At 43.5% G+C, this 16,446-nt stretch overlaps 1 protein-coding gene across 1 annotated transcript in view; it reads right to left on the bottom strand.

Moving 5' to 3' along the window:
* Window positions 1–7,835: 7,835 nt before the first annotated feature.
* Window positions 7,836–16,446, bottom strand: part of GRHL2 (grainyhead like transcription factor 2) — a gene marked incomplete at both ends in the record, with an annotated part of 51,625 nt that continues 43,014 nt past the window's right edge. Inside the window, 2 exons of the mRNA XM_082287471.1 lie at window positions 7,836–7,950; window positions 9,164–9,228. Of these exons, the coding sequence (XP_082143597.1) occupies window positions 7,836–7,950; window positions 9,164–9,228 (180 nt within the window). The remainder of the gene's footprint in view (window positions 7,951–9,163; window positions 9,229–16,446) is intronic.

Below are 16,446 nucleotides of genomic sequence, written 5' to 3'. Positions count from 1 at the left end.
AAAAGACAAGACATGCTGCAGCTTAGGAGTTATTTTTCTTTCAGGTTTGTTTTTTTTTTCCTTTTTAATGGAGAAAGCAGTTCAAACTGCACCTGGCAAAATGACTGACTTCAAAAGCATGTTTTCTGTTGTTATATAGACACTCACAGAACAGCATTGTGTGGCTAAAAAGGCACATTTGTGATAGTTTCTTTTTGAGTGCCAAAATATATAAGCAGTATTGTTTGAAGGGAAATAAGAATTTTTTTACTGTATTGTTATTACTGTTTAACAAATATATTGTTTTTAAATGTTAGATTTTGAAGACTTTTGTATTGTAAATTGTTTGTGACACGGTGCTTTTTCATACTGGAATTAGTGATTGCACCTAAATATGAATTATTGCTTTCTTATATAAATATGTGACTTTGAACAATCTTGATGAAAACCAATGTATGGTGGATACCAACAGTTCAAAAAAATTCACCTACTGAAATCCCCTAAATGTTCTTTCCTACTAATAAACATTCTGCTGCAGCTAGCTACGGTGTGCCATGCGCTTTACTCCCTTCATGGTGGTGCCTTAAAGCCTCATGTAGCCCCATGGTCTGGTGAGAAAACCCCAGAGAAGCCTTTGCCTGCTGCTGTCACAGCTCCTGTTGCACTCACTGCTGTGGGCATGGAGCCAGCAGCTGTGAAAGCCAATTTGGGGGGCTCAGCCAGGGCTTAAGCTGTGCATGGGCACTGTGCTGGCACATTGCAGCTGGCTGGGCACTCCACTGCTAATGCAGTTTTTTCCTCCAGCAGCTAAAGCCAGCAGCTGGGCAAGGAGTAGGGTATAAAAGCAAAGGAAGGACAGCACAAGGCTGAGAGACCTGATCGCCTGAAGCTGGAAAGGCCAACTTAGCTGACTGACAGCAACTTTCTCTGCTATAGATAAATCCCTCTCCAGGTTTAGGGGATTTTTTATCTCCTAATGACTATCATAACATCAAGGGAGCAGGATGTGGCGAGGGAGCATAGGCTGGCAGGGTGGTAGCTGTGGTTAGTCTCTCTGAGATGTGGCTGATGAGGCGGCAGCAGAGCTTGTCACAGCAGGGACTCTGCCAGCCTCACACAAGCTCTGAAGGGGGCTGCCTGATGCTTCTGTGCATGCTCCTTAAGCTCCTCAAATTTTTACCTAGGTTAAATTTGGTGCTGGGATTAGCAGAGTGCAAAAAGTAGTTTAAATCCTACTGGAAGGTAACAGAAACCAGTGCCTATTTCCTTTTGAGATTAAAAAAAAAAAAAGCACCTATTTGTGGAACTGCATATTAATAATATAAGCTTGAGACAGGCTGGAGCCTGAATGAAGCATCAGTTACCAGGTATCTCCTGTGCTCAGTGCAACTTTAAACTGGCTTTCTTACAGAAGCTTCCAGTGTGCCAGGCTCCTGTGATGGACATTCTTCTCACCCTCTGTCCTGGCTAGCTCAGTCGGTACAGCATGAGACCCTTAATCTCAGAGTTGTGGGATCGAGCCCCATATTGGGGCACCAAATTTATGTCTTGGCTTTTGAGACAAAACTTCAGGAGGAAACACTCCGGAATGAGTGATCCTCCCCTTCTCCTCCGTCAATGAGACAAATGGGTCACAAGGAGTGACAGTGGGAAAAAGAAACCAAACTCTTTATTAACACATGAACAAAACAGGGTAGAACAGGATAAAAACAACCTCCTCAAAATATAACAAATTCCCGGAGAGGGAACAGACAGGCGGGCTTGGACCAGCCGGGGCCACCCCTGCAGGCTCCCCAGACCGGCGAGGAGGGAAGGGAGGCAGGGAGGCAGTGAGGCAAGGGGAAGGAAAGGGAAAAAAGAACAAGAAAAAAAACCCAATAGAACCCTTTTCCAGCTAGCTGGAACACAAAGGAAGCCAAAAAGCAGCCCAGTGCTCCCAGCACACTCCCTCCCGAGCCCTGCCGAGCACCTGCAGCCGTTGGGCCGAACCGTTCGACTGCCCCATCCCCCGGATCCATCTTAGAGGCACAGCGTCCTGGGGCATTGAGAGGGTGGTTAAGGAATAAAGCAGCTTCGTAACATCACCCCAGGACACTCTCCCCTTAGGGCCATCATACGATTTAGCATACAAAGACAGGGCTGTAAGGAGGTGTTTATTTGTACAGGGTGCTAAAATCCTCCACTTACCGCCTGTGCTGTCCCATGCATCTCTGCATCTTGCTGTGCAAAACTTCTGCTCCAGGCACTGTAGCACATGGTGCACTCCCACGATCCCAGACTGGACCTCCCACCACTTCAGGGAGGAAGGAACCTGAGATCTGCAGCTCATGGCCCCATCTAGGAAATAGCATGCTCCAGAATCTATCACTGTTTTCTGCAGCACAAACTGAGCCAAGAGATTGGGAAGGTGCTGAAAACCACAGCTTTGCTGCTCCAGTGAGTCCCCTAAAGTTTCAGTCAGGAGCTAGAGGTGGAGTGTTTTGCTCCCTGCTCCTAAGAGGGAGTCAGTTCTTCTTAAAGACCTTTAATCAAGGTGACCTGAGTCACCTTGCTAAACCCCGTCTCAGCCATGCCAGACACAGTCCAACCCTTGAGCATGCAGTGGGTGCAGTGGTTCCCATCAGCTGACACACTCCTCCTCACCCCTCCATGGCCTCGCAGATGGAGCACTGCCAACCACGCAGCTTTCAAGCATTTGCATTTTAAGAGCCACTCAGTAAAACTACTTCCTATAAAACATAATTAAACATCTATCACAGGCAGTGCCCAGGAAACGTGATTACCTTAAAGAGCTTCATGGGAGCCGATCTTGGCTCACCCTGCACTGCTCATCCAGAGCACTGAACTCCACCCCACTGTAAGACAGGGCTGTCCTGCAACTGCTTGGGGCATCACCCTTTCCTGAGGCAAATGCTTTCCCAAGCAATTTCCCACCTACTTAGATGTTCTCACCTCCTGAATTCTTGTTTGAAAAGCCAGACTCAACTGGTGAAGAATAAAATGTTTGATGAAAATGTTTTACTGCAAGATGTGTGCCCAGATATGCTTCAGTGCTTTTGGAGTAGACACAGTAAGGATCTCATCCCAGGTGCCCAGGAGTCACAAAGATGTTAGTGTCAGTGCCTCCAGCCAGGTTCCCAGGACACTCCAACAAGTCACAGAACCACAGAATAGTTGGGCTTGGAAGGGATTTCTGTAGTTCATCTGGTCCAACCCCCCTGCTCTAGAAGGGCAAGTGAGAGTTGGTTGTCCAGGACCATGTCAAGGCAGCTTTTAAATACCTACAGGGATAGAGACTCTACAACCTCTCTGGGCAACCTTCTCCAGGGCTTAGTCACGCACACACACAATCAGTCCCTGATTTCAGAGGGAACCTCCTGTATTTTAGCGTGTGTCCACTTGCCTCTGGTCCTGTCATTGGCACCATTTAGAAGAGCCTGACTCCATCCTCTCTGCACCCTCCTTCAGGTATTTTCACATACTGATACTGTCTCTCCTGGAGAGATGTAGTGACACACACCACAGCAACAGAAATATTATCTCATACATAGGAATATTTATTTTTTTCCTTCTTAAAAATGTACAAAAAATAAAATAACTGTATTTACAGCTTATCAAACCCCTCTCCCAGTTGCAACACTATTAAGTTACATGAGCTATATTCTTAATATAAAAGCACACTATTTATACATAGTTTCCTTGTTTGCCAGAAAGAAGGCTTGTCACAATCTTTGGCACAAACATTCTTGTTTGTATCTTGTCTCAATTAATAGGAAATGGAAGAGCATATAAACATTTAATAAGCTTTACATTTTATAAGTCATAAGATACTCCTTTCCAGTTCCATTTCAATCAATGTACAGCATCTCTGACAGCTAGAGAGTTTAGATTTTACTGTTTGAATTAATTTACATTTAAACAATTCATAAAATGAAAGAGAAAAATATATAAGAAAGATATTTGATCTTTGAATTCCATTGACCAAAATGTTTGTAAGAGAGGACACACAGGAAGAAAACATTCTTTTCTTTGTAGTTTACACTCAGTAGTATAAATCCTCTAAAATGTCTTGATGGGGATATCGCCATACATCCACAAAGCTTTACTCAAAGGATGCACTTTATTTTGGAGATATCAGCACCTGACCGTGAGAAAGAACTAGATTTTGAGAATTTGAATAGGGTTTCATAATAAAACATCAAATGGATGGATGAAGTGCCAAATCTGCAGCAGGAACCAAAATTAGAAGACTGATCTCCTTTTGTACATCTCTATCCGAGTCTTTCAAAACACAACATCTACAGACACTGCACTGCTGTAACTCTTCATAGGGAAAATGCACTGAGCAGCAAGCCACTCTTCAGGCTGCACTAGTTAAGATTCAAGACTACTGTCTTGAAGAAGAAGAGGAAATGAGAATTTTGTTCCTTTAAATAAACAACCACAGCAGTGCCACAAAGAGACAAAAGGAGGCAAGGCAGATATTCCTGTCCCCTGCTGAACAGTATCCAAATCTTACTTCCACTTAACTCATAACATTTGGAAAATCCAGCATTAACCAATAATTTTTATCATACAAAAGCAACATGTATATTTTAAACAATATACATGTAAGCACTATGTACTCCTCAGGACATCTGAGTCAAGCAGGGCACAAGGTACTCACTGCTTCAGAAGTTTGCATTACTCATACTGCCCCTTTCCCACCACTCTGATGGGCTGATTTGGACCAACAAACGTGAACCTTGAGAGCTTGTAGCTTGCCACAACCAGCATCCAAGGTTCAGTGCTCCTCCAGCAGCTGATGCTATTAACTACAGCTGGAGGGGTGCAGTATGGATACTCTTTCTAATGTCTTAGTGACATAGAAACAAAGCCCTCAGACCCTGGCAGACAAAGTTAAGGGTGATCATTCTTACCTAGCTCTAGTTGCTGTTTTAAAATAATCTTACCACCAATCTAGTTGCCTTCCTGATAACTTCGTTGAGACTGTAAGAAGGAACTAAAGTCAGCAGTATCAGCTTTCTACTATCAGGAATTTGCACACTTTAAAATGTATTTAGAATAGCTTTCAGTTAATCTTGGAAGCAACTTTCCTTCTCTGGATAGTGGCTGACTGAAAGCTCCTAAAATGACAATGGAAAGATAGTTCCTTAAGCCCCAGTATTCCTGGAGCACTGCACTTCTCACTGATCCTGCACTGCTCCTCATCAGAGGATGCTGCAGCACCCAACCGATCTCAGCTCATCTCCACCCAAGTGTAAGACAACAACATCCCATTAACTGAGTGCTGGTGCTGCCAGGACAGCCTGTCCTTCTCTGTGATGCCTGAATTCTCACTGTCCTTTCATAACACAGCACATTCCAACCCAGGCCAGCCCCAGGCATTCCCTTGGACAGCAGGCTTGTTGGGGGCAGAACCAAGGCTCAACTCCTGCATACATTTACTCCTACACTTAACCTGCAGCTTCTGCCCAGACATCTTGACCAGCTGAGAGATCCTAGCTGATATTCTGAGGATTCTAAACACCAACATAGAAATACAAGAACTAACAGTATTGCTCAGCAGTCCTGCATGCTGGTCCCAGTTCCTAATGCCTCCTGTCCAAACTGTCCTCTTTTTTCCTTTAGGAAAAAAGTATCTGGGATAAATCAGCATAGACTTTTCATCTCAGTCTAAGCCAAGTAGAAACAAATGGAACAATCTTAAATCTCTTGTATTCCCAGGATGTTTGCTCTTGAGCAGGGCAGCAAGAGCGTTTTGCTGGAGTGCATTTTTATATAAAGTTAAGGACATTACTACAGAATTCTGCATCAGGAGAAAGAGTGCATACCAAAAGAAAAGGGCAGGAGGAAAACAGGATACACACTTTGCTCTACAGGCATATGTGGATTCTGGATGCTAGCTCTGACACTACCAGCCTGAACCTTTTATAGTTTCTGGTCCCACAGAAACCTTGACATGTATCTAACATTTCTAACAGAAGTAGAGATTTTAATGGAATGCTACTTGAAGTTAAGGAAGTGTGCAAGAACTTGCAGGATAATTCATGCAGATATGGCCAAATCACACTGGTCAGTTACCCCAGCTACTTTGCTTGAATGTAAATACCTCCACACAGCTCAAAACACTACGTGAGCCCTGTTATACTAGGCAGTGTTTCTTTCTGCCATTAACCACCTAAAAATAAAGGTTCTAAAGGAGAAAAGGTTTCAGAAGGAAAAGAATAAATTCTAAAAGCTGCATGTAGGAAAGGACCCACACTTCTGTCTGTCACACAGGATCCATGTTTAGTGCATAGAGAATAAAATGCAGCTGAAACTCATGGAATTATATGCTGCATGAGGAGCTCTTTACAATAGGCAGAGGAGCTGGAATGGAGAGAGAGAGGTGTTGGGTTTGGATGTCATAGGGACATTCAGGCCTTTAACCCCTTTCCTGGTATGATTTTAGCCTGCACAACTTTATCTCTTCACAGAATTCATAAGGCAGGCGTGGAATCTGATGGAATAACCATGCAGTTCAACTTGGATTCAGATGCAGCCCTTGAGAGAGGGACCTATCTCCACACCTCAGTTGTTGGATACTCACTCTCCACTGGAAAAATTGTTCCAGTTTTGATAAAATATTTATACCAAGCCCAGGCTTATATGTCCTAGTGTCCTAGGAATCACAACAGAATCATTCAATCGAAATACAAGAGCAAGTACACTTAAGAGGAAGAGTTTGAAGTCCTGTTTCATACAGTCTAGAGAAATGTTTTGATGTACTGGCTTCTGCGGAAAGAACCTTCCCACTACAGGTTTGAGAAAAGGACACTTTAAGAGCCTCCACTTCATCAAAGGAAGACGACCAGGAAGAATTCCTTTCTGTACCTCTAGGCAAACCAGGCAGCAGACACACGGTGTCTCTTGGATTTTGTTATGGCTGCATGGGACACTCAGGTATCTACAGCTGGGACTTGGGCACCTAAGGTGGGCCCCATTGTACCAGAGCATCCAACCCCTGGTAGCAGAGTCTGCTCTAATATTTCAATATATAACTGTGTGAGTGAGGATGGAGCATATGAGTACAGATTCAGTTATCAGCTTCTCAGTACACACTCCTTAACAGATTGCAGCGATTTACTCCTCTAGGAAAGATTCTATTAAACCCTAAACCAAATACATACAAAAACATAGAGGCAGTAAACATGCCCACATACAGTAGTTAAAATATATTATTGCATATTATAAACATTATATACAAGGTTAAAATGGTTTCTTTACCATTTACTTACAAGTGACATTTGTAGCTGAATGCCTTACTTACAAGTCCTCATTGCTACGTGCTGAGAACTACCAGAGGTATTTGGCAAGACTATACAGTATAGAGATATATGGATCAGTCTGAGCAAGTGAACTGTCAGCCACTTTCCCCATCTTTAGCACTGCAACAGATTTTTAGCAATGACAGAGACAACTACTGGTAAAGTGATTTATACCAGATTTCTGAAACTAGACCAGCATAGTTACTTAACATGTTTTAGAATGAGCTTATCCACACTGAAGTATGGATTAAAATGCTGCATTTCACATTTGCAGTGGGTCATCTGGTTACAAATATGGGGGTTGGTAACTGCTTGTACACTAGAGAGTAGGGAACAATAAATAAGGGACCAGGTTAATGTGAGTGGCCTTGTGCTTGACAAACCCAAGTCTGTATGCAGTGGGTGCACATGTGCAGAATGGACAATATTTTCAATGCAGTCTTGTAACAGTTTCTCTGATCAACGTCTGTCAAGTTCACGGGGAATCTTCTGCTTTCCAAGAAGAATGAAATGCTGTGGTTCCTTACAAAAAGGCTCTGCCTGAGGCTAGATCTCCGTCAGTGTGATCTTGAAGCCTTCAACCATGTTCTCCATGTGCAGGATGAACGTGTCCTCGTTGGAGTAGTGCTCAATAATGTTGTCATCCATGTTTACCAGGATACTGGTGACAAAGGCAGAAATCAATGTTTTTATGTACCATATGTTTTTATGTACTGAAAGGGAAAGCTGTGCACTCTGCCACATGTACTCACTTCTCTACAATACAAAACCAGACTCCAGCACAGGCCAATACAGAATCACTAGTGGGAGTTATCATCACGATCTACCCTGTAGTCCCTTATAGCCTTTGGATTAGAGGCTGCTCCTTGCCAGAGTAGCTGAGGTGGAGACGCCAGTGCTGGGATGTTAACACACTTAGGCTACCTACAGCTGAGCTGCACTTCAGATCCCTGGCAGACACAGCTAGCTGGTGCTTCCCATGCCTGGCGTTGGCTCCCACAGAGACACCTCCATGCTACTCCTCAGGCACGCCATGTGAGCTGCTGCACCTCTGTGGTGTGAGTTGCTAACACAGGGAAGCAGTGTAATTTGTGCTTTGCACACAGCTCACACTTAGAACTCACTTGGATGTGAGACTATCAACAATGATTATTAGAAGTGTATATGAGTGTTTTCCTCACTCTTTACCTCCAAGTGTTTTTTCTGTCACTTAGAAAGAAGCAAAACATGAGAAATTTCACCTGTCTTCTCAAAAGCTAAAGAAATCCCCAGACACAACAATGCCCTAAACTAGAGTTACAGCTGAAAATAAATGATTGGTTTAAATTATATCACTACAATATTGTGGTTGAATAGAACTAAAAAAAAGTTGAAGTGGAGAGATTTAGTTTTATGGCAAGAAGCAGTAGCCTAGCTATTCTAAAAGTCCAGCTGTGACATTCATGTCTAAATTTACTCAGCTGAAACCCCTGCAGCAAACATTGCCTGCTTGTCTTTCAGAATAGGACAGTGGCCTACTTCCTAACACTGCAAGAAAACTCCACACTGCATTGACAGCAAAGGCAGCATCTCCCATGCTGGCCCTCCACAATGTTATTAAGCATATTGTCTACAAAACAGACTTTATCCACATATCCACAAAGTCTTTCTTCACAGTAAGCTTATGAACACTTATGTCAGACACAGACTGGAGATCCATGTTTCCTCCTCTGCCATTGCCTACAGTCTCCACAGACATGAAGAGTTCAAGCACATGGGTATGTCTTCTGAAAGAGTTTATGTTGCCCAGCATCATGAGGCCCCAAGTGTAACTGGTATCTCTGAGTACTTCTAAAGGATTCCGAAATAGATCCTTAGTTAGTTAACTAACTTACCCCTTTTTGCTCTTCTTATAAAGTTTTGCAATCTTTTCAACTGGCAGCCCATATTTCTCAGAGATCTGAAATAATAAAAGAAATATCACTAAAAATGAATGAGAAATATAAAATTATCACCTCTTACCTTACATAAGACATTAAAACAAAATCTCTACGAACTTTGACAGGATAGCTATACAGGGAAGTCAGTCACAACCATATCATGTTTTCATTTAAGGATGACTTAGGGAGAAATAATCCTGAACAGCTTAATCAAAACCCACAATTGTCTCCATCCAGGAACTCGGACACTGTTACAGCGGGGAAACTGCAACACGTGTATCAGACAACGAGGCCTATGGAAAAGAAATATCTATGGACCGATTCTTGATAGATGTTTCAGAGAGATGTTTATTTCTCCAGCCGGAGAAATGGCCGGGGCTCTGCCGAGGAACTGCTCAATCACGGGACCCGAGGGTCCTTCCCGGGCAGGGGAACACAAAACAACCAATGGGGAACGAGGCTGACCAGGGGCAGGGGAACCCTGTGCCTCCCCCCCCAGGACCCCTCTCCCAGGGCCACATGGCAGGAGGGGAGACCCCAACATTTCACCCATTTATTTTTAACAAAAGAGATTTGAAACTTAACATTGAAAACAACTGGATAAACATGAGATAACAAGGACAGTTTCAAAACAAAACAAGCCACCCTCCTGAGTCTTTAAATGTCCAAACAGATTCTCTGGAACATCTTAAGGCTGACAGAAGGGAAACAGGACTCTCTGGGCATGCTTTGTGGGGAAACTGAAGCAGGAGAGGGTTTCTTCCATTTGTACCTGTTGGAACTCTAAACAACAATAGTAATTTCTTCCCTCCCCCTCTTCATCCCCCCCTTGGCATTGGAGAGGAGTTGTAGGGAAAGGAAATTGTATAGGGAAGCCATGGGGTGAAAAACGGATTAGGAATAAACTGGGGATGGGGTAAACTTAGGAAAGGGTTCATATTGGGTATAGGGTGAAAGGGGAAAGTAGGTTATGGGTAGGGAAGTTGCTGGGATGGACATTGTTTATAATTTTGTGCATAAACGCTGCCTTTGACTGGAATACCCCCAGGCCCAGTAACATTTGCTGCTTGTAAACCCTTCTTTCCTTGCACTATATCAAATTGTACAACTTCCCCATCTCCTACACTTTGCAGGTAATTTTTAGGGTTATTCTTTTTAATAGCAGTTCTATGAATGAATATGTCTTCTTGGTTGTCACATCTTGTTATGAATCCATAATTTTGTTTAACATTATACCATTTTACTATTCCTAAAACCTTAGCTATGGTGATTTTTTCCTTTTTCCGAGTGGCTGCTGTTTTCTGTCTCACTGCGTTTTTATTTTCTCTTTCACTTTCGCTCGCTCCCGTGTTGAAACTGCCAGGGTTGTCAGTGCTGCCGGGGCTGTCGGGGCTGCTCGTGCCTGCGCGCTCTTCCCGGGGTCGCATTCGGGGCTGTGTGGGCCGGGCCGGGCTGCGCCGCTCAGCTCCCCACGCGCTGCCGCTTCTGCTCTCAGCTGCGCTGCCACTGCCTGGTGCTGCACCCACGTCTCGGCCGGGCCCCCGAGCGGCAGCCCCCCGTGCCCTGCTCCAGCGCGTGTTTCGGCTGGGCTCGGCTCCGCTCCGTTCCACCGCCATCGCCGCCCGCCGCCGACAGCGCGCCGCCCCTCTCGGTCGGGCGTTCCCGGGGCTCGCTCCACCACGCGCTGTGTGGGGCCGTGTGGGCACCGCCAGGTCCCACCGCTCCCGCCGCGCCTCGCTCCGCCACCGACACTGCGGCTCGCGTGGCTCCGCCCGCACGCGGGAACTGCCTCGCTGCTGCTCGCAGAGCGCTCGGTGCACGGGGCCTGGGCCGCACGGTCCCTGCGCCAGGCTTCCCTTCACCAGGACACAGCTGACATTGCTCAACAGTCTCGGTAATTAAATAGTATTCACAAAATATTCTTCCATCGGCATATATTTTGACTCAGAAATTAACTGTGTCCAAACAGCCTTCCAAAAGTCTTTGGTAAGAATTAAATCCCAAGAAACGTAGAAAAAGTTCTTAAACAACCAGGAAAGGAAATGTTTCAGTTCCTTTTGAGCTTGAAATAAGCTAAAATTTACAAATCGTTGTTCAAGAATCTTTTCAAGTTTAAGATAAATGTCCGTATGCGGCTTGGAGAGCCAAGAGTCTTTCCATGGTTCCTCCATAATTTAGAGATGGAACAGCAAAACAAAACAAGAAGAGGAATCCAGAGTTTACTCACAAATCAGTCACTGTCCTTAGGGATCGGGGATCATTCTGCCTGCATTATCAACCATTTGTTACAGCAGGGAAACTGCAACACAATGTATCAGACAACGAGGCCCATGGGAAAGAAATATCTATGGACCGATTCTTGATAGATGTTTCAGAGGTGTTTATTTCTCCAGCCGCATGGCCGGAGCTCTGCCGAGGAACTGAGGCAAACACGGGACCCGAGGGTCCTTGCCCGTGCAGGGGAACACAAAACAACCAATGGGGAAGGAGGCTGACCAGGGGCAGGGAAACCCTGTGCCTCCCCCCCCAGGACCCCTCTCCCAGGGCCACATGGCAGGGAGAGGGCCTCAACAGGACACTATAGTTTTTATAGGGTGCGAGTCATCAGAATTACCCCAGCATCTCCTAGCACTCTGTTCAAGGAGTCAGTGCTCTTCCCAGCTTCAGATTTTACCTGAAATTCAGGGAATTTCAATCTGATCTTTCTGTAGTTTCTTAATCTGATTTTCTGGGCTCATGGAAGCAAAGGCTTCTCCCACCAGGCAGAAGGCAGACACATGGCAACCCAACAGGAGCTGACGGACCAACGGAACAACAAAAACATGCGCATTTCTATTTTTCAAAGACATTTCAAGGTTTGTTAAGCTAACAGGACTCTCCATGGTGGTATTTTTGTCTGAAATTTTTGTCAAGATACCTTTTATTGTGGGAGGGCTACCAACATCCTGCACACAGGACTAAGAAGCTTCTGTATTGTTGGGAGGGTAATTCAGTCTAGTTACTATGGTAGCAAAATGAAAACACTATTTGGCTCACAAAACATCATCTGAGTGTATAGGTAACAAGATGAGATGTAACAGAGAAGTGTGTCATCAAGGTAAAGGACTTGTAAAATAAACTTCTTGTCAGTTACTAAAACAATAAAGCAGAAAATACAGTAAAACTTTAGAAGGAAGAACTACTTAGCTGACAAATTACCCATGCCAACATGTACTTCATTGGGATGCTTTGGCATTGCTTTGCAGCAGTATATTACTTTTTTGGATGTCTAATCTGCAGTGAATATGTGGTGTGCTTATGGTGTCCCTGGGCCTTCATCTGAGCCAGGTTTGCTTTCTAAATTATGACTCTTCTTTGAGGGAACAGGTCTCACAGTTCACATTTTAGAAGAGGATTGTCCCAAAAGGCAAAATAGTTACAGAAAAATTACTTTTTTTTTTCCTCAGTGATTAATGTCCTGTGGTACTCTACTGCCAAGTAAAGTAAGTTTTCAGCTCTTCCCAGGTGAAATGAAGTTGCAGCTAAATAGCTGACTACTTATCTTCTGCATTAGAGAACTGAAATGCCCAATTAAAAATCCATTTAAAGACTGGCAAACATCAGTCACTGTAAAATCCTTTCTTTGTGTTTGCGTTCAGACTTCAGTTGAGAAAAGGTATTTTAGAGAAGTACATTAAAGCAATTATCATGACATAGAAAATGGAATGGATAAACTCAGCATCGAGGACAGATTCAAAGAGCCACAGGTTCAACACCAAGCATGGCTCCCATCCAGACAGCCAAGATTCTCTGAAAGAAAGAATTAATTAGCCTATACTTGTCTACCTCACCTGTAATAGTAATTGTCATCTTAGCCAAGAAGCAATTTTGTACTTAAAAAGTATCCCTAATGATGCACAAGGGTATCAGCTTGACAGGCATTCTATAGCATAATGCCAAGATTCTCAAGAACCAATAAAACTTCTTTTACACTGGAAAGAGTTTCCTCTGACTGCTAGCATGCATCTGTGGCTAACAGAAGGGGGAATAACTGATGAGGTACAATAGACCCATCCACTCCTGAAGTTTTACACCTAGCAGAGAACAAAATACAAACTAAATTTGGGTGATACTTGCTACTTCAGTTTCTCTTGCACCAGCATGTTTCACTGTTCTTTACTCTTTATTATCCTCTGGCTTTGCTTATCATGAGCAGAATGACATCAGATAAACAATCTGGTATTGAATTTTTGTATCTGTGCTTCTGTTGTACCCCTAAATTTTTCATGTAAAACAATAATAAAAATGGCTCTGTTTCATCAGACAGTTGAAAAAATCCTTTGTAACAGGCATTGGAGAAAAACTGGCAACCTGAAACTGTAGAAAGTGTCACAACTGTGTGAACATGAGGAAACGATCTTTCTCTCTGGGTTGTTAACTCTGAATCCTAGTGAAATTGTAAAGATCAGCACTTGAAGACACTTTTCACTGACTCCATGCAAATAAACAAGCTGAGCAAAACATTTCTTGCCAAGGAGGCTTAATAGCAGCTAATATACAGCATTCTGCACATTCCGGCATAAATCTTCCCTAGGATATTTGGCATACCTAACACTCATGCATTCCAAATGTTGCTCAAAGCAGTTTGGGACTCTGGGACATCACTTCCTACATAAACTATGAGAGTTCGGGCTGAGAAAGCCTTGCCTGTCACACTGCCTATGACAGGTGTAGGATTTATATAACATGCAGGGATTAGTGAGCTTTGCGAAAGACTTCCAGCTGACTGAATAAGCACATTTCTCAGGAACCCCTGGGATTCAACCAATTATACCAAACAGCAAGCTGTGGAAGCAAGGCTCAAAGTGGGGGTATGGGAGAGCCTCCCCCTCACAGTCTCCAGTACAAATGTGCTAAGTCCTGCTGCAGAACTAGAGAAAGGAGAGAGCAAGCATCTGCTAGGGCATCTCACTTAACACCCTCTTCTCAGGGTGTTTGCTGCCAGGCAGGGGGAACACCACTTAATGCCAACTTCCATACAAAACAACACGATTTCTCACCTGAACCCAAGTAGGCTACATTAAATTTTAAAAAGATATCTTTATATGGAGAAATATTTTTCCTTATCACCTCCACTGTCCATTTGTCAATCTTCTAAGCAGAGATTTCTTTCTGTTAAGATCCCCAAAGCAGTGCGACAGCCTTCAGAATGGCACTGAAATAGATCTCTGGGTGTCCCTTTGAGCTGCAGTCCCCTGGCATGGCAAGTTTGTCTGACTGAACAAGCCACCAGAAATGCTCTCTGTTGGAGTCAGGAAGCCAGAAAGAGCAATATATGGGTGGGTCAAAGCATGCAGGAAACCATCTTAGCCAGATTAGTTATATGACGTGGTCTAGTCTGTTGCCCTACACTGACTGGAAGACCACATATATAAGGAGGTATCTAATAGTTTAAACTAGCTCTATTGAACTGAGCTTTTAATTATAGAAAGACTTTGGAAGATGCTTGAATTTCCCAATTTAACTGCCTTCTGTAGTTTGCACAAATACGTAATTTTGCACAATGTAAGACTGAGTACCTACTGAGATCCACAGTTATCCTGACTTTGGATCAGGCTGAAAGCAGGATGTAGAGCTGGTCAGTTACCACATATGTGTGATGTTTTGTGATGGGCAATTGCTTTGCTATTTTCTGTTCATCAAGACTGACTAGTGAAAACCAAACATCTGCATCACTTCCTGAGACACTCTGTATTTCTGAAACCCAAGACCACTAGATATTTGCCAAAAGAAAGATATCTGAGAAGGAATCTAATTGTTCATTTGGAATGGGGGTATATGTGAGAATAAAATAAATATAGGATCCAAGAAAACCATATAATTAATAACAGAGTTAGGAAAAAGTCAAAGACCAGGAATAGTGACTAAGGAAAAGAAAAAAAAAGTAAAATCCACAAACAGAGAAGGAGGGTATGACTGAGGATCACTGGAGCTCTCTTTCACATGTGGGGCTCTGTAATACTCAGAGGCTCAGTTCCTAAATTCTTAATACTGAGACTAGAACAGAGCATTCAGGATATGCACAATTACAAAATTATATGATTTGCTGCAATGACTGTAGAGTGAATATTTAAGAATATGCACTTTGACAGCTTTTTGGGATTGTTTTACCCACAATATCCTACCAAAGAGAATTAAAATTTTCTGAATGTGTTCCTTCCAGTGAACTGGGACATTTTACAACAGATTAGATTTCTCTGGTGCCGAAAACATGCCAGTGAGTCAGCAGCTGCACTGACTGAGGTATGCAGAAACCTTTCCTGCTTCTGCACCAGCTTTGTTTTTGCTACATGGGAGCTGGAGAACAGGCATGGAGTGGCACAGACTACTGGAGATAATATATTCATGCTAGCTTGAACAGTTACAGAAGGATTATAACATACTTCTAACTTCCATGCAAAGACAAGATGAAATCATGTTGCAGCTTACCATGAATCAGACTGCAGCCTCTTCAAGCAAAGCCTGGTTTTTGTTATGCATGTGCTCTGCCTAACGACTGAGCTGCAGTCACAGCTAACAAACAGCACTGGCAGAAGCACAGTTAGGACATCCTTGGCCATGACTCTCCTCAGAGATACCCTCATCTAAACAGCTGCTTTAAACAACTTCACTAACCCACAAATCTTTCTCTGCCTTCTGCTACTGGCCAAATATTGACCAAATAACTCAATCTTTACTGCATTAAAAGTATTCAGTACATGCAACAAGATACTGTGACAGTTTTAAGAGAGTATGAATACACACACTTCTAGGACTTGGCTGAGTTCTCCAGGGGCACTTTCATCCATTTCCATCTTCTCCCCTACATGTAAACAAGGCTGGAAATCAACTCAGCATCCCACATATCAGTCTCACATTCCCCCACTAAAGCAGTGAGACACGTGATTATTTCTTAACTCTTCCCTTACCAAATTTCACGAGTCATCAGCTCATATAAACAGGATTAAACATGAAAACAGGAACTCTTATGATGACACCTAATGGGTAACAAGTAAAAACTCCACTCAAAGAAGCAGCAAAGAGGCAACTGGTAGGTAGGTCACACTGTAAGTGACAGCTAGAGAAGGGATTTGAGATGATGTATGAATGACAAGGCTGCACTGGCTCAGCACCTGCCTCTTACACGCTGAACAGCAATTGCACAAAGGCCATATGAAATTCACACAGAAACAGTGCATCCTTGGGCCTCTTCTTGGAAA

Source organism: Coloeus monedula (genome assembly GCF_965178545.1).
Source record: "Coloeus monedula genome assembly, chromosome: 1".
Classification (NCBI taxonomy): Eukaryota; Metazoa; Chordata; class Aves; order Passeriformes; family Corvidae; genus Coloeus; species Coloeus monedula.
This window is presented reverse-complemented; position numbering and strand designations above follow the sequence as displayed.